This window comes from Mastigoproctus giganteus, chromosome 4 (genome assembly GCF_048544385.1).
Source record: "Mastigoproctus giganteus isolate SK-2022 chromosome 4, ASM4854438v1, whole genome shotgun sequence".
NCBI lineage: Eukaryota > Metazoa > Arthropoda > Arachnida > Uropygi > Thelyphonidae > Mastigoproctus > Mastigoproctus giganteus.
The window spans coordinates 120,161,284-120,184,540 of NC_143578.1; the positions used below are offsets into that span (position 1 = coordinate 120,161,284).

At 38.3% G+C, this 23,257-nt stretch overlaps 1 protein-coding gene across 1 annotated transcript in view; it reads left to right on the plus strand.

Annotated features, from left to right (window-relative positions):
* The first annotated feature begins 3,709 nt into the window (after positions 1-3,709).
* Kdsr (3-ketodihydrosphingosine reductase) overlaps positions 3,710-23,257 on the plus strand; it is a 213,577-nt gene continuing 194,029 nt past the window's right edge. Inside the window, exon 1 of the mRNA XM_090371754.1 lies at positions 3,710-3,990. Within this exon, the coding sequence (XP_090227880.1) occupies positions 3,883-3,990 (108 nt within the window). The 5' untranslated portion in view covers positions 3,710-3,882. The remainder of the gene's footprint in view (positions 3,991-23,257) is intronic.

The window sequence follows — 23,257 nt, forward strand, 5'->3', positions numbered from 1 at the left end:
TGTCGGTGTCATTCGGATATCCAGCTACTGTGACCATGTAAACAGAGATGGGGAAAATTTACGGAAAAATGTGGATAACGCACTTCCGCGAAAAAACAGATGATTATTTGTCGGGGTATAAGTAAATCACTCTCTCCTAATTCTTGAACGGGACGCTTGCAGTTGATTCTCAGCAGTGTCTAACCTACGGCCCGCGCGGAAGGATTTTAAATTTTGCTAATTAAAAAAAAAAAAATTTCTCATTAAGTGAGCATTTAAAGGCAAAAGTAAGGTATTTTTTTGAAAAACAAAAGAAAGCCATATTTTTATAAATTTAATAAACGCTAAAAAATAAATTAGTGACAGATTTGTTACACATAAAAGTATTGGGAATTTGCAATTTTTATATATATTCAGGCAATAAAAAACGGTAACATGAAAACAGAAACTTTCTTTTATATGTAACAAGATATGAAAAATGTAACACTAATATTTCTCGAATCACTCAGTCACGAAATCCGAAAGAATTCTAACTTGAATATGTCGCTTGTACGAGAAAAGTTTGGACACCACTGTAGAAGGCGAACCAGAGCCCATTGGGAATATCCCTTTATCTGCTCATTGTTGACAGCGCAACTTCTCCGTATCTGGGACGGGTGGTCGGATAGGTTTTACCAGGTACCACTAAGTTGTAGAATGGTAATCCCTTTAGACTTCTCAATTCTTGCTTAGCGGCAGCACTAAATTCCTAAATTGCCTGAAGGCCAAACAGTGTGTACGCAGTTAAATCTCTCCTAAGCCGTTCGTTATATGAAAATTTTCTTCGCTCAACTGAAGCTATTTTAAATGTAATTTCCAAGGGGATTCAAAAAAAATTCGCTCTAAAAGGAGTTCGTTAAACAGAGGTCCGACTGAGTAATTTAGCATTCTAAAAATGGTTATAAAGCTTTATATAGAAGATAGCTTAACAATAGACAATTAGATGGAAATTTAGTTAAATAACTTTAAACTTATTTGAAAAGTAGGTAAACATGCGAAAAAATTTACGGAATATTACAAATTTCGAAGTGTACAACATCCAAATGTCCCACGTCACTGTTAATAAGGTGCCGGTACGCCGTACCGTTGCGTACCGTCAGAAAGAATATTTTCTGACGCTATCGAGACACCGTTAGGTGGGTCGGAAAACTACTATCTTCGGGGAATTCACAGACTAAAAGATTAACAATAGCCGCAAGCAGAGTTGCAAATGATTCTTGCACTGCTTCAATTAGATTGGAGGGCGAGCTGTTTGGGTTTTTAGGGACTAGTGGGAGTCATCACGGAACAAATAAATGCATGGCCTATCTTAGGGTAACTAAGAAAAAGAATAGGAGTATGTATACTTGCATTTACACCAATCTTAGGAGTAGAGTAAATAAATTTCACAAATTTGAAGTACTGATCAAGATATCAAAGGCGAATATCGTTGTGATGTCAGACACTTGGTGTCACACTGATATAAGCAGTGCCGAATTGGAATTTGGGGAGTACAATGTATGTAAAAAGGAAAGACAGGATACCAAGGTAGGAGGGGTTATGCTGGGTGGAGGAGCAGTTATGCTGTTAGTTAAGGAACATATAAAATCTAAGGAAATGCATCTGGTTGACATAAGTGGTGCAGTGTTGAGTCAATTGGGTGTGACATAAGCTAAGGGAAAAACAAGTTGAAAGTAGGAGTGTTATTAGTATTACTAGCCTAATGATTCTGATGAGTACCACGAACAACTTTACAGAGAAATACAGTGGGCCAATAAATCAGATTGTCTAATAATGTGGGATTTTAACCTCCCAGATATTGACTGGAACTTGTGGGTTGCACAAGTTCCAGTCAATTCACTTGCACATTAGCAAGACTTTTGTGGATTTATTTAATAATTGTTTTCTACAGCAACACGTTCGAGAGGCAACGAGAGAAAGTAATTCTCTTTATCTGGTTATCAGCAGTGATTATTTGTATATTAAGATTTTACAGATAAAGGAACAACTGGGTGGCAATGATCACAATGTACTGATGTGGGATTTACTTAAAGAAAATACTACCATCAGGGGTAAAAGGAATGGTTTTTGCTTCTGAAAGGTTACTACAGTGGTCTCAGACAAATTTAAATTCTATGCAGTGAAAACAACTGATGACGATACCAACAGCACGAGTAATTACAGACCAGTTAGTTTAACTTCTGTTCCGGGTAAAATAATGGAGTCACTGGTTAAAGATGCATTTCGGGATCATCTAGACAAGACTGCAGCAATAATTCAGACACAGCATGGTTTTGTTAAGGGAAAGTCTTGTCTGTCAAATTTGATTGGATATTATGATGTAGTTTCAAAGGAACTGGATGCAAAAAATAATTTTGATATCATATACTTGGATTTCAGGAAAGCTTTTGACACTGTTGCGCATGTAAGATTACTGTACAAATTGGAGTAGATTAGTAATAAGGGTAAGTTACTACAATGGATAAAAGGATGGTTGAGTGGGAGAAGACAGAGGGTGGTAATCAATGGATGCTGCTCTTCGTGGACTAGTGTTATTAGTGGAGTCCCACAGAGTTCGGTGTTGGGTCCACTGTTGTTTTGTATATTTATCGATGATATTGATGAAGGTATATCAGGCTTAGTGTCGAAGTTTGCAGATGATACAAAGGTTGGCAGGGTTGTTAATGACAGTAATAGCAATGTGCTACTGCAACAGGATCTAGAAAATTTGGGCAGATGGGCTGAGAAATAATAACTGAAGTTTATCATTGACACATGCAAAGTACTCCATATAGGTAGAAGAAACTCCAGAGGAAAGTACCAACTGTGTGGTACTACACTATTGTGTAAGAAAAGGAAAAAAGAGTTGGGAGTAATTGTGCATTCAAACATGAAGTTTTCCGAACACTGTAGACAGGCTGCAAGAGCAACTCATGGGTTTTTGTCAATGATATACATGAATTTTGCTAGCAGGGAAAAGGAGGTGATTGTCCTTCTGTACAAGACAATGGTCAGGCGACACCTTGAGTACAGGGCTGGAGGCCTCATTTTAGGGAGAATGTAGATTTGCTCAAGGATGTGGATGAAGATTACCATGTACAGAGAAGGGTAACAAGATTGTTGAGGGGAATGAAGGTATCTGCCTACCAATAGAGGCGTAAATTCTGCAAATTGCAGTGTCTGCTTACTAGGGACCTGCGAATTAATCTGATTGTGGTGTATAAGGCCTTGAATGGGTTAAGCACGCTGAATTCTGATGGGATTCTTCCACTTGTTCAGATTACGAACCTCAGGGGGCATAAATTCAAATTGAGGAAAGACAGCTGTAGAATAGGTGTGCGGAAATTTGCGTTTAGCCAGCGGGTGGTTAATTGCTGGAAGAAACTTCCATCTGTCGTTGTGGAAGTTGATAGGTTAAATAAGTTTAAGGAGGAAATGGAGAAACATTTAGAGGGAATGGTTGGGTGAATTTTTTTTTTTTTTTTTTGGCTGATGCTAAATAATTACTGTCACTATACACTGTATAGCTTCTGAAAACTTCCCCATTTTAACTTTTTTTATTTTTCTGTGATAAATTTAAAGTTGTTCACCTGCAATAAATATATCTCCTTGATTTCAATTGTTTAAGTGCGCATTTCAAGGAACATTTTATCGAAATGTTCTGTGATGGGCATTATTAAACCACCTACTCCTCCTGTTTCCCCAACCACGAAACACATACATACTGTATATGTCCGCCATAGAGTATTACTGTTTGGTGTTGTTATTAGCCTACCGACTTTGTGTGTTGTAATAAGTAAATCCTCTGTGGGAAAATCTAAGGCGTTGAATTTCGGGAGTGCCGGAGTGTTGATCCTAGTGTTTTTGTTGGATACTATTATCAGAATGGTGTGGTGGCTGATAGGCGGGATAATTGTGTCATTAATTTTTGTACAGTTTTTACGGAGTAGAAACAAAATGAAAGAAAGCGCATTAACAGGAAAGCACATTTTAGTAAGTAAATTTTATGATTGACATGATGTATTGAAAGAAGTGAAGGAGAAGTTGTCAGTTGAAAACAGTAGGGGGAGGTTGTAGTAACCCTACTACAGTCACGTGGACTATAGTTAACCACTGAATTTTAAATTGGGACTAGTAAATAATGCATTTGCAGCTAATTTATTGTTTCTGTGCGAGTTTTCTGAGTAATCTGCTCACAAATTGGCTTCGAGTATAGTAGTCATTCACTTGACTGCGTTACAATTTTGTTCTCTATTTCTCGTTGCTGCATTTGGTTTGCTGTTGAATCCCCCAGTTTTCTTCTGTCCTTGTTATGATTTCAGTTTTCACTTCGATTTTAGACTGTAGCGTCCAGATTTAGATCCTATTTTATTTGTGTAAGTAGATGCTGCCGTGTTATGTTCTAAAAAAGTAAAAGAATTACAGTAGGTGCTTTTAGTACCGAGAGCGAAACAATTGTTACAGTGGATAGATGAGTGTATATACAGTACAAAAAATATTCTGTGTATTTACTGTAATAAAATATTACGCTTTACTCTGTAACGCACATAAAACATTTAACAAAAATTCCAGGCTATAGAAAAATTTAGTGGTGCTCAAAAATACAATGGTACTAAAAAAAATTGCATAACCTTATTTTTTATATTGTTCTTATGCTAGCAGCCACTCTTTTAGAAATAGCTGAAAGAGCATAAGTAAGAATAATGCACATGAAACTATTTATTTCAGAAAACAATAAAATAAGTGCTTTTCTTCAAGATAACATCGTGTTACTTATAGTTCATATAATAAAAAAATACGATAAGCAGTGATTTTTTTTTTTTTCATTACTTTGCAATACTAGGATGATAGGATAGGCAGCTATATAACCAAAAACCCCCCAACAAAATGCACACTAATATTTCATTGGCCCATTCTTTGGTTTGATGACTGTTTCATATCATGGCATCGACTGGATAACGTTCTGAATGTATTCCTCGTAAATCTTGGTACCAAATACATTGTCTCCTGCAGTTCTCTTAAATATTTTGGGTTTCTTTTTCTTTCTATTGGGTTAGTTATTTGCATTATTTAAAGCATTACTTATTTGGAGTATAATCCAAGAGGCAGCTCATCATGAAGGCATTCACAATATAAGATATAATGAAATGATGCCATTATAATTAACTTCGGTTTACTTGCTTCATATAGGCATGATGCATCTGTGCATAAAATTCTAATAAATATTCTAATTAGTATTGAACATCAGATTATTCCATGATGAGTCTTCTGTAAATAATGCACTTAATTCACTGATTGAAAGAATAATCGTAATCAATACAAATGTTCAATATATTCTACCACTGTTGATAGAATATTCACCATTCATGTTGAATACAAATATTTATCAGCATTGAACATTAATGATTATTTATAGTTGTCCTTTTCTTCTAGAAATTTAAAACCAGTTCATAATGTCTCTGACTAGAACAATAAGAATACCTATTGTGAAATTACAAAGGGACAGACAAACTAGAAGACAGTAGTCATCCACACAACCAAAAGTGTCATGAAAGGTCACACAACTCTTGAAGGGTTAAGGTTGCCAGATTTGACTAATAAAAAGAGGTACAACAGTTTTGGTGAGGAGGGAAGAAAAATTGCTGTAAAGCTGTTTTTGTAAAAGTGATGAATTGTTGGATATCCCTGTTGCTGGTTTAGCTCTCAAACTGGCAACCAGCCCCCAACGTAAGAAACCAAGCTATTTTTTAAGGTTAGTTGTAAGCTGTAGTCTGGGGATTATGTATGCCGACAATGATATGCATAGTGTGAAATCGAGCCATGTTTTTCCATAAAAAAATTAACAGCCATCATTAAACATTGCTAATGTTGATATTTCATCCCCAATAAAGCAGTTAAAATGAAGTCTTAAACTCTTCTTCTCTTGCTGTACAGATAAGTCAATTCATTTTATGATGTTGGTTTATTTACACCTTCCCAACAGGGAAGGTGTAAATAAATCCTGTTGATATGAAATTCTGTGCTCAGTGAACCCACTGACCCAAATTTTTTTTTTTTTTTTTTTTTATATATGGTGTGTCCTATGTAGGGTAGCTCCTAGACCAGGGTTGGTGAACCTTTTTAAGGGTGCATGCCAAAATTGGCTAATTTTTTAAAAAATCTACCCTCTGTACTGGTTGGAATTCTGCAAAGTCAAGGGAACGTTGATTACCTGATCCCCCCCCCCCAGATTTACAGTATGCAATGGCATGGTGTGAGTAAGTCTGAATGCAGTTCTACGGAGCTACTACTATTAGAGAGGATGAGACCTCACCACAAAAAAAAAAGACAATCTCACATGGTTCAAAGAAAAATTTAAGATTACATATTTTAAAAAATAAACCTGCCCAAGATTCATTATACTCTTATTTGTGTGCAATTAGTTAGTGTTTATGTAAAAAGAAAAAAAAGAAAAGTGTGGTTTATAGTTTAAAACAATTAGGTAAGTTCAAAATAAATACAGTTGAACTCGTTTATAACGAGCCTGCTTACAAAGAGTTCCTGGATACAAGTAAACTGAGATATTGTTTGGTCTCATTTAAAAACAGATAGCATTCAGTTTGGATATAACAATCATGTCCCGAATATAACGGACCATACTGCCATGTACAGCAAACCAAGCGCTGCTTGTCATCCTTTAAAAACAAGAAGGAAGTTCCTACTTGTCCTTCAAAAGAAAGTTTATAAAATTACCTGTGAAATCTGCCGTCTCTAGAATGAGCAACGTCAAAGCAGCAAATGCTTCAAAGCTCTCTAGAGGTCTGCTTTAACCTACTCTGCAGCAGCTAGCTATTGGTCATCGGCAAACCAATCAGCGAGCTGTAAAACACACCCCCACTCCTTTTCAAATGACGAATTGCTGGCTGCTGCTGAATAGATAAAAGCAGACCTCGGGAGAGCTTAGATGCATTTGCTGCTTTGATGCTAATCGTTTCAGACAGTGGGTTTTGTAGAAAATTTTATAAACTGTCCTTTTAAGAATGAACTCTATTCTCACTTCTAAAGGACAGTAAGAGGAACTTGGTTTCAATCTTGGAGCCCGAAAATGTCGAAGAGGAAAGCATTATCAATGAAGGAAAAAGCCGAAATTATTGAAGAACTGCAGACTGGTCAGAAGAACATAGAGATATGCAAGAAGTATGGACTTTCTTTGTATACATTTTGTAAAAATAGAGATGCAGTGTTGAAGGCCTGCAATGACAACGTAACAAATGCGAAGAGACTCAAGAAATGTGACAAAGATGATATTGAACAAGCTCTGCTGAAATGGTTCACTGCACAAAGAAATGCCGGTTTACCCTTAAGTGGACCAATATTAAAGACTAAAGCAGAAGAATTTGCACAGCTTTTCAGCTATGCAGGATTTTGTTGCCCAAATGGATTGCTTGATCGTTTTAAGAATCGGCATAAAATTTGCTATGGCAAAATCAGTGGAGAAGCATCTGCAGTGGACATGGAGATAACGTCTAAGTGGATGACCGACATGTGGCTGCTTCATTCTCAAGGCTACAGTGACGATGACATTACAAAATTTTCTATGTCACTTCTGACCAAACTTTGAAATTCCAGGGCGAAAAATGCATTGTAGGAAAGTTGTCAAAGAATAGACTTACAGTGGCTATCTGCACAATTATGTCTGGGACAGATAAAAGAAGGCTTCTAGTGATTGAAAAGTCTGCCAAACCAAGATGCTTCAATAATGTAAGCAACTTCCAGTGGCTTATACGTCGAACAGAAAAGCTTGGATGACTTCAGATATTTTCATGGATTACCTCAAAAGGTGGGACAAAGATCTTTGTACAGAAAAACCCAAAATTATACTTGTTGTAGATAACTGTCTTGCATGTCCACAGAAAGTCGACAATCTAAGTCACACAATGCTCATTTTTTGCCTCCAAATGCTACAACCAATGGATCAAGGTGCGATCAGAAGTTTCAAAGCTCATGTTCATCGTAACTTGGTCCTTTGCTGTTTGACAGAAGAGACAAGGGAATTGAAATGAAAATTTCAGTTCTTTATGCTATAATCTTTGGTTATATGCTATAATCTTTAAATGCATGGGAATGCATTTCACAAAAAAAGTTGCATTCAAAACTGTTTCAAGAAATCTGGATTTCAGTCAAAGCAAGATAACATTACCGGTGAGGAAGCTCGTATTCCATTATCTGACTGGTTGCAAAAAAGGAATCCAGAGTATTTGACTCAATCCCCAAACATCGACAGCTGGGAGCATGTAGATGATGATGTCGTAACTTCTGGAGCTCTTACAACAGAAGACATCATAGAAACTATCCGAGTAGCAGGTGAAGAATGAAGAAGTAGACGAAGAAAACTCTATTCAGCTTCCATCATATGGAGCTGCTGTTGACAGTGTAGAGAGCCTTCAACGTTTTTTTTTGGAGATACAGATACTGATGCAGAGGTGTTTAGTGCCTTAAGTCTGATCAGAAGAAAGATGAGACAAAAGCAGAAGACGACCAGTCAAATGATCTTACATTTGTTCCTGAAAATGGGATAATCACTTTTCGAAACAATAGCCCTTTTTAGGGCCACAAATAATTTCCATACGTAGGTTAATCTTTTACAGTTTGCAATTCACATTTGCCTCTGGTTCTTACACTTTTATTGTTCTGAATCACCTAACTCGGGTATAACGAGCACATCTTGCTGTCAGTGAAACTCGTTATAAACTATTTCAACTGTATAATATGCATTGTTTCTTCAAAACGTTTTGGTTATTTACAAACCATTTCCTAAATCAGTTATTTTGTATAATACTTAATATTTCAAAATAGCCTGCATACAATAATTTAATTGTAGGCCTAATTACACTTTATTTTGTATAAACTGGTATTCTCATTTATCTTTGGTTATCCTAACTATTTGATTAACCAAACCAACCAACCTTGGTCCCAATTAGTTTGGATAATTGACGTTCTATTGTATCATCATTTTTCTCATACACATTTTACTTGACAAAAGCATAACCAAAGAAAGAGTGAAATAAAAGACATTATTTCAAAGATGCTTTAATAAAGGCATTAAAATAAAATCCTTCATAACAAAAATGTAACTTTTAGCGTACAGAACAAATTTTAATATAAAATGATAAACCTCTCTTATATTACATATATTCCATCAGTGAGACTTCTGTTGCTTCACCATTAATGACAGATACTTAAAATCAAGCTTATACTTTTGTAACTTTTAGTTCTATGTGTGCAGCACTAGTTTCATCCATAAGACTACTCCTGTGACTAGACCAGTGTTTCTCAACCTCTTTTTAATTAATGCCCCCTAAAGGGCTTTTTTAGACAATTTTTTTTCCCAATCACCCCCATGAAATTTTAAACAAGAAAATACTTTATACTTCTTTTATTCAATGGGATCCCTGAGCCTGATGTTTCTTTGCTAAAAGTTCAATGTTCGGTATGATGTTAGTAAGTTTAATTCTTGAACACATATCAATTCTGCTTCTTTCCTTTGTTAATGTTTTATTTACTGAAATAAAACCACTTTCGACCATATAAGACACTGGAAAACAAAGGAGTACTTCGGTCATTTCAGACCACATCGTTGGATAAAGAAGTTTAGTTGTTTTTGATCCCCACAACTCAGCCATTCCACCTAATTTGAATTTATATTTGCATTCTTCGTTACGTTTTAATTCAGTTTCTTCTTGAAAATTTTCACTAGCAGACTCAAAATCGCATCCATTTGGATCTAACATCACCTCAAAGCTGAAAATCTATTTTTCATTTCACCTTTTAAAGAACACAAATAATTGGAATAATTCTTAGGATCATTCTCGGTGAGAAATTCATTGATTTCAGCTAGCTCTTGCATGCCATGAAATCGTTTTCAAATATTTCCAGTTTTTCAGTGAAGGCTTTTAATATGCATTTGCAGTCTATCAGCATAATTAAATTTCCCTTGAAGTTGAAGTGATACTTCATTAAGTTTTCGAAAAATTCAAGCCATATAGTATAAGTTGTTTTTATGTTTGGTGATCTCCTTTGCTAAATCTGTGTCCCCTTCACTTTATAAAAAAACTAATTATCTTATCAAAAGGTTTACAAATCTTGTTAGACAGTTTCTTTAGAAAGCCATCTGACTTCTGTATGTAAAAGAAGCCTCACATACTGTTCTTCATTATCAACACAAATTTTTCTGAAAAGGCGATCATATTTGCTATATGACATTATTTTATTGATGGTTTTAATAACTATATTGAGAGATTGATAAAGAACTGGACTAATATTTTTTGCAACCAGATGATGTCGGTGCACAATGCAGTGTATTGCAAGAACTTTGGGACATACTTCCTTTAGGTGGGGTATAAAACCTTTGTCTTCCAACCATGCAGGTAGCACCATCAATGGAACAGGATACCAAATTTTCCAATGGTGCTTGTTTTTCATCAAACCATGATTTTACAGCACCAAAAATGGATCTCCAGTAGAGTCAGTTTCTACAGATTTTAGAAACAGTATCTCTTCTTGCAATTTACAATCATCATCGATATAACAAACGTATGCCATTAGAAGGGCCTTATTGTCAGTAACTGTGGATTCATCAATCTGAATAAAATTTTACTCGTTTTTAGTTTGTCAATTAGCTGCTCGCCAATGTTACAAACTGCCATCTCATCGATTAGTGTTCGAATTGAATCGTTGCTCAATGGCAATGCTTGATGATGGGTTGAATAACTATAAAGAATTAAATAATAAAATAGTGGAAGGATTTTGATGCATCACTGTTTCAATTACAGTCTCTAATGCTGGTTATATAACAGTCTCAGCAACTGGCGATTTTCACTTTTAAGGGCACAAAAGGTGATATTGTTATACATGTTAGAACTAATGACATTAAGAGTAAGAGATCTGCAGATTTACTCAAGTACAGGTCAATGTTGAAAAAAAGTTACGAGTTTGGGTTGAATGTGAAAGTCTGCAATTCTGCCCATACACAATACGAGGAGTATATGATGAGAGCCTAGTTGATCAATTTGGCCCTGGAGAGATTGCGCAAAACTCAAGGGGTAGAATTTTTTTCAGCCTGGTCTGTGCTTGTTGACAGGAGAGACTGTTTCACAGGGATGGGGTACACTTAACTCATGAATTAATGAGGCTCGTGGCAGAGAAGAAAAATGTATGGGATGCATATAAATTATCAGGTGACACAGAGGCCCATGGCAGATATAAGCTTGTCTGTAATCAAGTCACAAAGGAGGTTAGGCAGGGGAAGGCAGATTACGAGAAATCTTTGGCAAAGGATGCAAAGAAAAACAGCAAAGAGTTCTTTACTTATGTAAACTCTAGAAGGCAAGGGATGATAAGATTGGACCACTTAACATAGATGGATTGACTGTTGATGATCATGCTCAGGTAGCTGATAATCTGAATGAGTATTTTGAATCTACATTCACATATGAGGAGTTATTCAATGAGGGGAATGCCAGAAGTTTATTAAACTCTAACGGTGAGCTAAGTGATTTTGTAATAACTGAGAGCATAGCGGAGGAGAAATTGTTGAAGTTAAACAAAAGGAAGGCACCTGGCTTGGACGGGATCTGTCCTCCCGTTATATTAAAGGAGGCAGCAAAGGAAGTCAGCAAACCCTTATCCATAATTATGAACACTTCCTTGGACTCAGGGAAGGTCCACATGGACTGGAAGTGTGCAAATGTTTCACCAATTCACAAACGGGGGTTCAAAAGGTGACACAAGTAACTATAGACCTGTTAGTTTAACTTGTGTTCCGGGGAAAATAATGGAGTCACTGGTTAAAGAAGCATTGCAGGATCATCTAGACAAGACTGCAGTAATAGTTAAGATACACCATGTGTTTGTTAAAGGGAGGTCTTATCTGACCAATTTTGATTGGATACTGTGATGTAGTCAGACTGGAAACTGAATGTCAAAAATAATTTTGATATAATTTTGATATTCGACGAGGCTACTAGAGACGGTCGTGTTCAAAGCCGCTAAGTGGATTTTTCTTATTTATTGATTTGAAATTATTGTTTTTCTAAAACTTTTGATTTAAATTTAGTAGTATAACATTATTTTGTGATTTTCTGATTAATTTGGTGTATTTATTCTTTACTTGGCCTTGTAATTGCATAAAAGTATTGGTAAAGGTTTCCACGTGTTTCAACTCCACTACCGTTTGTAATTTTCCCGCCTTTGTGATACGATAGGTTTTTTTTTTTTTTTTTATGAGAACCCCAAACACGAGAGGTATTATAACCTATAGTACTTAGTACCGTGCTTGGGTTGGAGGTTGAGAAGGCGAAAGAAGATATTTGTTGATATTGGACTTGAACTTCTGTAGATTGTAATTTTCAGGAAATACGTATGAAGGAAGGTTGTTCCAGAAAACGGCAGTTGAATGAATAAATGAGGAAGATGAAAAGTTGGTTCTGTGGGTTTGAAGTTGGACAGTAAATGGATGTTGGTTGGTGGCGGCACGTGTTCGGACTGTTTTGAAAGAGAGAGTGGGAATTATAGAAGCCAATTCAGAAGAACAGTGCCCATGGAAGTATCTGTAGAAGAGGCATGCAGCAGAAACGGTGCGTCTATGAGAAAGCGAGTGGAGAGACTCTGTTAGAGATGAATCATTAATTAACCTAACTGCCCTCCTCTGAATGGAATCAAGAAGCCTGAGAGAGGTTTTAGAGGCACCACCCCAGAAGTGGGAACAATATTCCATGGCAGGGCGGATTTGCGATTTATACAGAGTGAGCAGCTGTTTGGGAGAAAAGTAACGCCGAGAGAGAAAGAGAAAACCAAGTTTTTTAGATGCAGAGGAAGCAATATTTGTAATGTGCTTGTGCCAAGAGAGATTAGAAGTCAGGGTAATCCCCAAAAGAGATATATCATTTTGCCTAGAAATCGGAGTGTCACTAAAGATAAGCATAGGAGCAGAAGAATCCTTTTTGCGAGATATAAGACAAGATTGAGTTTTAGAAGGGTTGAAATCAACTAAGTTGTCTTTGCCCCACTGGAGAATTACCTGAAGATCAGCATTTAAGGAATTGGCAGCAGATTTTCGGGAACTTGAAGCTGATTGAGCTGGACAAGGTTTCTCAAAATGGAAAGTTGAATGCAATGTGCTATCATCGGCAAAACTATGGATAGGATTTCCAGTCAATGGAAGAAGGTCATTGATATACAAGAGGAAAAGAGTGGGGGAAAGAACTGAACCTTGGGGAACACCGGCATTAGTGGAGAAGTTAGAAGACAGAGAGCCATCTACCATCACCCTCAGTGAGCGATCAGAGAGAAAACTGGATAACCAATTACTAAAAACAGTTGGCAAACCATAAGATGGAATCTTGTTTAGAAGACCTTTATGCCAAACACGATCAAAAGCCTTTGAGATGTCAAGAGCAACTACTTCAGTTTCACCGAACCTTTCCATTGAATTAGTCCATAAATGGGTAACATAAGCCAGAATATCACCAGTGGATCGACACTGACGGAATCCATACTGGCGATCGTTGACCAGACGGAAGGTTTCTAGGTAGTTTAAGAGTTGGCAGTTAATTGATTTCTCCATTACTTTAGAAAGAGTAGAAGTAATTGCAATGGGACGATAATTGGATGGGAGGGATTTGTCACCCTTTTTAGGAACTGGCTGGATATGAGCAAATTTCCAAGCAGAAGGAAAAACACCTTTGGAATAAGAAAGTGAAAAAAGGCGGCAAAGAATAGGAGTAAGTTCAGGAGCACAGGTTTTGAGAACAAGTGGAGAAATACCATCAGGACCTGGAGCTTTCTTAGCATCAAGATTCATCAAAATCCTTCTGATATCCTTTTGACGGAAGACCACAGGAGGCATTGAATGGAGCGTGTTAGGAATGGTGGGAGGTGTTTTACCAAGATCATTAATACATGAGCTTGAAGAAAAATGGGATGCTAGCAGGTCAGCTTTATCCTTGGCTGAAGTGACAACAGAACCATCTGGTTTGGACAGAGGTGGGAGCAGAGATGGGCAAAAGTTGCGGCCAATAGCTTTGGCAAGAGACCAGAATGCTCGGCTACCATTAGGGCCAGAAGCAAGTTTTCTACTCTTAGCCTGTTCAAACTCTAGTTTGGACTGATTAATAACTGCTTTACAATTGTTGCGAGCTTTGGTGTAGGCAGAAAATGAAACTGAAGAATTAGAAACAAGCCAATTACGATATGCAACGTTCTTCTCTTGGACAGCCTTAGCACATTTATTGGAAAACCAAGGTTTAGATAAAGGACGAGATTTTAAAGTGGAGTGTGGGATAAAGGATTCCATTCCTGCAAGAATAATTTCACTGACACGATCTGAGCAAACGTTGACATCAGAAGTTTTGAAACAGTAATCAGACCAAGGAAAAGAAGAAAAGAAGTCTCGCAGGTCATCCCATTTTGCATTCTTGTAATGCCAAACAACACGAGGTTGGGAATAGCCATGAGATAAAGGTTCCATTGGAGAAGAGACAATCACCAAGTTGTGATCTGAAGTGCCTAAAGGACCTCTCACTTCAACCTTGTACTTAGAAGGGTTGTTTGTGAGAAAAAGATCAAGCGTATTGGCTGTATGATTAGGATTGTCCGGTATTCTTGTAGGTAAATGAACAATCTGTGCTAGGTCATTAGTAATTGCAAAAGCCTCAGCATCTCGACCTGCTGGGTCGGTGTGACTAGAAAACGGAAGCCAGCTGGAGTTGTGAACGTTAAAATCACCAAGGAAAATTACCTCACTGTTAGGAAAGTTGGACTGGAGAAAGTCAAGTTGCAAAGAGAGGAAGTCAAAGAGCTCCAAGTGATTAGTGGAGTTGGGAGAATGGTAGAGACAACAGATGAATTTTACACAATGAGGTAGAGAGATTTTAAGCCCGAGAAGATCAAAGAGAGGAGATTCCAAATTGCCAAGTCTCTGACAGGGAATATCAGAACGGACATATGCACAAGTACCACCTTTGAGGCGAAAGGAATCATACAGCAAATAATTTGGACATCTGAGATGAGCAGTAGTTGAATCAACTGATAACTGAGATTCAGTAAGAAAAAGTACATGCGGTTTGGAAGACTGCAAGTGGAAATGGACATCGTTGAGATTAGAATTGAGACCACGTATATTTGTGAAATGAATTAGGAAGTCCTTGGGAGGTTTAGATCTTTTCGCAGATAAGCTTGCTCTATTATTTTGACAATTCATGGTGTATTCAATAGTAAGAAAAAGTGGGTGGGACATGCTGTATGAAGTAATGAAATTTTTGGATATGGCGTACATGTGGTAAGAATATACCCAGATCCTTGACATAACGTGGCCTCGACAATGCTCCCCGCATACACACTACTCGGACTCCCTCCAGTCACTATCTGGCAGAGTAGAGGTAGCAAGATTATACACTAGCTGATCCGGAAGCTTCCTAGAGAGTTACCAATAGGTTCAGTCCGGTGTACTAACTAGTGGCCGGCCTGCGAACACCGTTTTAGAGCTGTACCCTCGAATTGTAAGGAATATTGGATCTCGCCACGACATTCATCATAACCTCAAAAATCATCAATCATACTGCATGATGGAAGAGATAGGGAAGGGTTGGCCGGAACTTAGCTCTAGAGACTAAACATGGGTTCCACCACTTCAAGCCTCCAATAAGCAAAGTGGCGGTATTTCACCGGTTGATGAGAGTCATCTACCACCTAGTACTGCCTGGTAACATAGAGGGGCGGCGTTCCTCCATGTGGTGTGGGTGCCACACCTCGACCCCTGCTTACGTTGGTTCACACCTGGGTGGTCACCCACCATGTACTTGTGCATGAAGGTTATACCCAGGATTACTAACAGTCCCACCATCGTGAAGGTGCAAGCAGAGGATTTGGCTGTCATAGACCATCCGGACTTCGCCGAAATTGGGTCCACTTTGACTTGAGTGTCACCCGAATATCAGTTCCATCAGCGTTTTAGACTCCCAGGTAGCAAGACCAGCTTTTCTGGCATATCTGAGAGAATGTCTGTGACAACCTCAAGGACCAAAGTTATATACCATACTAGATAGCGTTAGTTGAACTTCGTTAGCAGTTAAATTGTATGTTTAAATAAATACATATAACGACTTAGATTACAAACGTAATATAATTAATTATATTTAAAATAATTAATAACATAACATAATTGGCGCCTCCGTAGCCAGGTGGGAAGGAGCAGCAGTGCATAGCAGACGCTTCTTGATTAGACCGGGGTTCGAGCCCGTCACCACCAAATACGGAGAATGCGGAAAGGTCAGGGAATGACCACCGCATATCCCGGAGCAATATGGCCTTAGTTGCTAATGCTCCTAAAAAAAAAAAACCAAAAAAAAAAACATAACATAATTAATTAATAAATTAATAGAATCATGACTCAGACCAGAGCAGCAAAGCAAAAGGCTCAAGCTAATGGAAGTGCTGTGGCTCCGAGCAGAACTGAGGGGGGCAGTTGTCCTCTGACTCACAGCCTTATAAAATGTACTGTTTGCTTGATGTTTGCAGAGCAATCGGGTACGGGACATGATACTGCCAAGGGGGATGTCTTTGTGTGTGCGCGATGCAAGGAGTGTATCGATATCAGGCAACAACTCGGCGTTCTTGTGGGCCTATATGAGAGCTTGAAGGACAGGGTGGATGCCCTCGAAGAAACTAAATTAAGGGGCCCATCAAGCTCTCAGCTGCCCACATCAATGCTAGAACTTGCACTTGGGCATCGTGTGACACAGAGACAACCCCCAAGGCAGAATGCGCTGGTCCCGAAGGAACTAGTAGTTGTTGGTGATTCTATTGTCAGGGAAACGGGGAACATGCTTTGTAAAAAAGATAGGTGGAACAGGACCAGGGTATGTCTGCCAGGGGCAAAGGTTGATGACGTTGTAGAGCGAATATCATCTTTTAAGGGCACAAAAGGTGATATAGTTGTACACGTTGGCACTAATATTAAGAGTAGGAGACCGGCAGAATTTCTTAACAAGTACAGGTCACTGTTGAACAAAAGCCGAGAATTAGAGTCGAATTTGAAAGTGTCTACAATTCTGCCCAGACACGATAGGAGGGAGTATATGATGAGAGCCTTGTCGATCAATTCGGCCCTGGAAAGATTGTGCAAGGCTCAAGGGGTAGAATTTTTTTCAGCCTGGACTGTACTTGTTAACAGGAGAGATTGCTTCTACAGGGATGGGATACACTTAAATAGAAAGGGTGCAAGAATATTTGCTGATGCTATCGAGGCAGTGTTAGGTGGGTCGGAAAACTGCTAGCTTGGAGGGAGACAAAGACCAATAGATTGACAGTAGCCACTGGCAGAGGTGAAAGAGATTCTTGCACTGCTTCTATTAGAATGAGCAGAAGCCTGAAAAACAAGATGCATGGTATTTCAGAGACTGCTGGGAGCCATTGCGGTACAAGTAAACACATGGGTTGTGTTAGGGTAGCTAAGAATAGAAACAGGTGCAGGTATACTTGCGTGTACACCAATGCTAGGAGTTGAGTAAATAAATTTGATGAATTTGAGGTATTGCTCAAAACATCAAAGGCAGATATTGTTGGGATATCAGAGACGTGGTGTCACACAGATATAAGGGATGCAGAACTGCAATTTGGGGAGTACAACGTCTACAGAAAGGATAGACAAGAAAGGGGGGGGGGTTAAGCTATTAGTTAAGAAACACATAAAAACCAAGGAAGTGAAGCCAGTCGACATCGCTGGACAGTGCAGTGTTGAGTCAGTTTGGTGTGACATAAGCATTGGGAGATCAAAATTGAGAGTAGGAGTGTGCTATAGGCCTAATGACTCTGATGAGTATAATAAGGAACTGTACAGGGAAATAGAGTGGGCCAGTAAATCAGAGAATCTTATAATGGGAGATTTTAATTTCCCAGATATTGACTGGAATTTGGGGGCTGGTTACTCACACACTAGCAGGGCTTTTGTGGATTTATTGGATGATTGTTTTCTACATCAGCATGTTCGGGAGGCAACTAGAGGGAGTAATACTCTTGATTTGATTATCAGCAGTGATTCTTCATGCATTAAGAATCTGCAGATAAATGAACCACTAGGTGGCAGTGATCACAGTGTGCTGAAGTGGGATTTACTCAAAGAGGTAACTACCATTAGGGGTAAAGGGAAGGGTTATTGCTTCCGTAAAGGCGACTACGGTGGACTGAGACAGTATTTAAATTCTATACAGTGGGACTAACTGATGATGTTACCAACAGCAAATTCAAAATGGGAAGCATTCAAAGAACTTATCTTGGAAGCTACTAGGCTTTACATACCAACTAAGAAATATTGTTCAAGGTTTAGGCCAAAATGGATGTCAGATGAACTAATGAGGCATATGGCAGAGAAGAAAAATGCATGGGATACTTACAAATTAACACATGACACAGAAGCCTATGATAGATACAAGTTGATATGCAACCAAGTTACAAAGGAGGTTAGGCAGGCGAAGGCAGATTACGAGAAATCTTTGGCAAGGGATGCAAAGAAAAACAGCAAAGAGTTCTTTACTTATGTAAACTCTAGAAGGAAGGGGATGAATCAGATTGGTCCACTTGATATTGATGGGTCAACTGTTGATGATCCTGCTCAGGTAGCTAACAAACTAAATGAATATTTTGCATCAACATTCACACATGATGAGTTATTCAGCAAGGGGAATGCCAGAGGTGTATTCAACTCTAGCAGTAAGCTACAGAATCTTGAAATAACTGGGAGTAAAGTGGAGGAGAAACTGTTGAAGATAAACACAAGAAAGGCACCCGGGGTGGATGGGATCTATCCAGTTATATTAAAGGAGGCAGCAAAGGAAGTAAGCAAACCCTTAGCCATAATTATGAGAGCTTCCTTGGACTTAGGGGAGGTACCCATAGACTGGAAATGTGCAAATGTGACCCCAATTCACAAAGGAGGATCAAAGGCTGACACAAGTAATTATAGACCTGTGAGCTTAACTTCTGTTCCAGGAAAATTAATGGAGGCACTGGTTAAAGAAGCACTGCAGGATCATTTAGACAAGACTTCAGTTATAGCTCAGACACAGCATGGTTTTGTTAAGGGGAAGTCTTGCCTGACCAACTTGATTGGATACTATGATGCAGTCACAAAAGAACTGGATGCAGGGAATAACTTTGATATTATATACTTGGATCTTAGAAAGGCTTTTGATACTGTTGCACATGGAAGACTGCTACACAAATTGGAGCAGTGTGACATTGGAGGCAAATTGCTGCTATGGATAAAGGGGTGGTTGAGGGGGAGAAGACAGAGAGTGGTAATCAATGGACACTGCTCATCGTGGACTAATGTTATTAGTGGAGTCCCTCAGGGCTCAGTGTTGGGTCCATTATTGTTTTCTGTATTTATAAATGATATTGATGATGGTATATCAAGCTTAATGTCCAAGTTTGCAGACGATACGAAGGTTGGCAGGGTTGTTAATGACACTAATCACACTATGCTGCTGCAACAGGATCTGGAAAGGTTGAGCAGATGGGCTGAGAGGTGGCAAATGAAGTTTAACATTGACAAATGTAAAGTACTACACATGGGAAACAGCAACCCCAGAGCAACGTATCAACTCTGTGGTACTACACTGACAGTGGTAGAGAATGAAAGGGACTTGGGGGTGGTTGTGCAGGCAGATATGAAGTTCTCTGAGCAGTGCAGACGGGCTGCAAGAGTAGCTCATGGAGTATTGTCAATGATATACAGGAATTTTTCCAGCAGGGGTAAGGAGGTGATTATTCCATTGTATAAGGCAATGGTCAGGCCACACCTAGAGTACTGTATACAGGTCTGGAGGCCTCATTTCAAGAAGGATGTAGAGCTGCTGGAACGAGTACAGAGAAGGGCAACAAGATTAGTGAATGGAACAAAGGGGTGCTCTTACGAAGAAAGACTTAAGTTTTGCAAATTACAGTGTCTGGAGACTAGGCACCAGCGAGATGACCTGATAGAGGTGTATAAAGCCTTGAATGGTTTAAGCATGCTCAATGCTGATGGGATTCTTCCTCTAGCTCAGAAAAATCACCTGAGAGGGCATAAATTCAAATTGAGGAAAGACAGATGTAGGATAGACGTGCGGAAATTTGCCTTTAGCCAGCGGGTGGTTGGTTGGTGGAACAGACTTTCATCCCTTGTGGTGGAGGTTGATAGCCTAAATAAGTTTAAGGCTCAGCTGGACAGGTATTTTGAACGAACAGAGGGCTGAAGTGGAAGTGGTTTTTTTTTTTTTTTTGGCTGATGCTGCATAAGCTTACTTTCTTGCATCAAATGCCTCTACTAATGCTAATGCTAATCATATCATATACTTGGAAAGCTTTCAGGAAAGCTTTTGATACTGTTGCACATGGAAGACTGCTGTACAAATTGGAGATGTATGGCATTAAGGGTAAGTTGCTACAATGGATAAAGGGATGGTTGAGTGGGAGATGCCAGAGAGTGGTAATTAATGGACACTACTCTTCGTGGAGAAATGTTATGAGTGGTGTTCCCCAGGGTTCAGTGCTGTGCCCATTGTTTTGTGTATTCATCAATGATATTGATGAAGGTATATCAGGATTAATGTCCACATTTGCAGTTGTTACAAAGATTGGCAGGGTTGTTAACAGCAGTAAAGGCAGTATACTACTCCAACTGGATCTAGATAAGTTGTGAAAATGGGCTGAGAAGTGACAACTGGAGTTTAACATTGACAAATGCAAAGTACTGCATATGGGTAGCAATAACCCAAGAGAAACATACCAACTGTGTGGTACTACTCAGGGAAGTGGAAAGTGATAAAGACCTGGGGGTAATTGTGCAGTCAAATAACCCAAGAGAAACATACATATGAAGTTCACTGAGCAGTGCAGACGGGCTGCCAGGGCAGGTCATGGAGTCTTGTCAATGACATACAGGAATTTTGCTAGCAGGGATAGGGAGGTGATTATCCTGTTATACAAGGCAGTGGTCAAGCCACACCTAAAGTACTGTGTAGAAGTTTGGAGGTCTCATTTTAGGAAGGAAGTAGTTGCTAGAATGAGTACAAAGAAGGGTAACAATTGGTGAGGGGAACAAAGTAGTGCTCTTACCAAGAAAGGCTTAAGTTTTTCAAATTGCATTGCCTGGAGAGTAGGCACCTGCGAGGGGATCTGATTGAGGTGTATATGGGCTTAAATGGGTTGAGCTAGCTGAATTCTGATGGGATTCTACCTCTTGCTCAGATTAAGATCCTTGTGGGGCATAGATTCAAATTGAGGAAAGACAGTTGTAGAATAGATTGTGGAAATTTGCGTTTAGCCAGCGGGTGGTTGATTGGTGGAACAGACTTCCATCTTTTGTTGTGGAAGTTGTGGCCTAAATAAATTTAAGGCTGAGCTGGACAGGCATTTGGAACAAATGAATGGTTGAAATGGGAGAGTTTTTTTTTTTTTTTTTGGCTGATGCTGCATAAGCTTGCTTTCTTGCATCATATGCACCTACTAATGCTAATTTGCACATACTGTTCTTCATTATCAACACAAATTTTTCTGAAAAAGCAATCTTATTTGCTATGTGACTTTATTTTATTGATGGTTTTAATAACTATATTGAGAGATTGATAAAGAACTGATCTGGACTAATCTTTTTTGCAACCAGATGATATCGGTGCACAAAGCAGTGTATTGCAAGAACTTTGGACATATTTCCTTTAGGTGGGCTATAAAACCTTTGTCTTCCAACCATAGAGGTAGCACCATCAATGGAACAGGATATAAATTTTCCAATGGTACTTGTTTTTCATCAAACCGTGGTTTTACAGCAGCAAAAATGGATGCTCCAGTACAGTCAATTTCTACAGATTTTAGAAACAGTATCTCTTCTTGCAATTTACAATCATCATCGAAATAACAAATGTATGCCATTAGAAGGAGAATATTGTCAGTAACTGTGGATTCATCAATCTGAATAAAAAATGTTCTCGTTTTTAGTTTGTCAATTAGCTGCTCGCCAATGTTACAAACTGCCATCTCATCGATTAGTGTTCGAATTGAATCATTGCTCAATGGCAATGCTTGATGATGGGTTGAATAACTATAAAAAATACTTGAAGAATTTTGATGCTACACTGTTTCAATTACAGTCTCTAATGTTGGTCATATAACAATCTCAGCAACTCTGAGCGCTACCAGTTTTTGCAATGATTTATGCAACTTTAAAAGATGCAATCATTCCATCATTATTTGTTTGTATGTTCTTCTTAAATAATTTGAATTTAAATAACTTGAATTTTGAGCAATGTAACGGTGTTACATTGCTCAAAATTCTGTTTTAAATTTTTAAAATTTTCAATATGTTTACCAATTTTATCAGGATGATTCATTTTTAAGTGATCTAAATGCCTCGATTGTTTCATAGCGTCATTTGAAAAAGAGCTATTACACATAAAATGCATAGGCTGTCTTGAGTTGAATGGGCTTTCAATAAAACCATAAGCTAGATATTCATCCAGATACTGTTGACACTTTTTTTTTTCCAGCACTTGACATGATTGATGATGGGTTGAATAACTATAAAGAATTAAATAATAAAATATAAACAATTCTTATTTAACTCTCATAGTCCATATCACTCATAAAAGCACTGTGGGTCAAAAATAAACAACATCCACAAGGAAACAATAAATCAATACTTCTGTATTTCTTTGATCCTAAGATGCACTTTTTTCCCCCTATAAATGTCTCTAAAAACGGGGTGCGTCTTAGAATCGATTGTGTCTTACAATCTCAGTTTTTTTTTTTTTTTTTAAATTTTCCTGCACTTTGCACACAGCACCACACATTTTGTTTTTACGCTGAAACCCCGCCTCCAAGAATGCCAACCTTTATCGCATTCTCCAATTCCATTGGAGAATAAAGTGGTGTGGGTGATTTTACGCGCTTTCGAAATGTGAAGCCACCGTTATTTCATTATAGTGGAGCTCAGCGAAAACTGGGAAGTTTTGTTTGTACCTTCGACAGTACATAAGGAGTGGAGTTACTGTATTTCGTTCAATTTGATCCCTTATTGCACATTAAAATGTTGTCAAAAAGATTGCATTATGAAGCCGCATTGAAACAAAAAGTTGTATATGCAAAAGAACATGGAAATAGAACTGTGGGTCGACATTTTGACATTAGTGAAGTAAATGTTTGTCATTGGAGAAATGATTGCAATTCCATATTTTTGTGCAAAGCAACA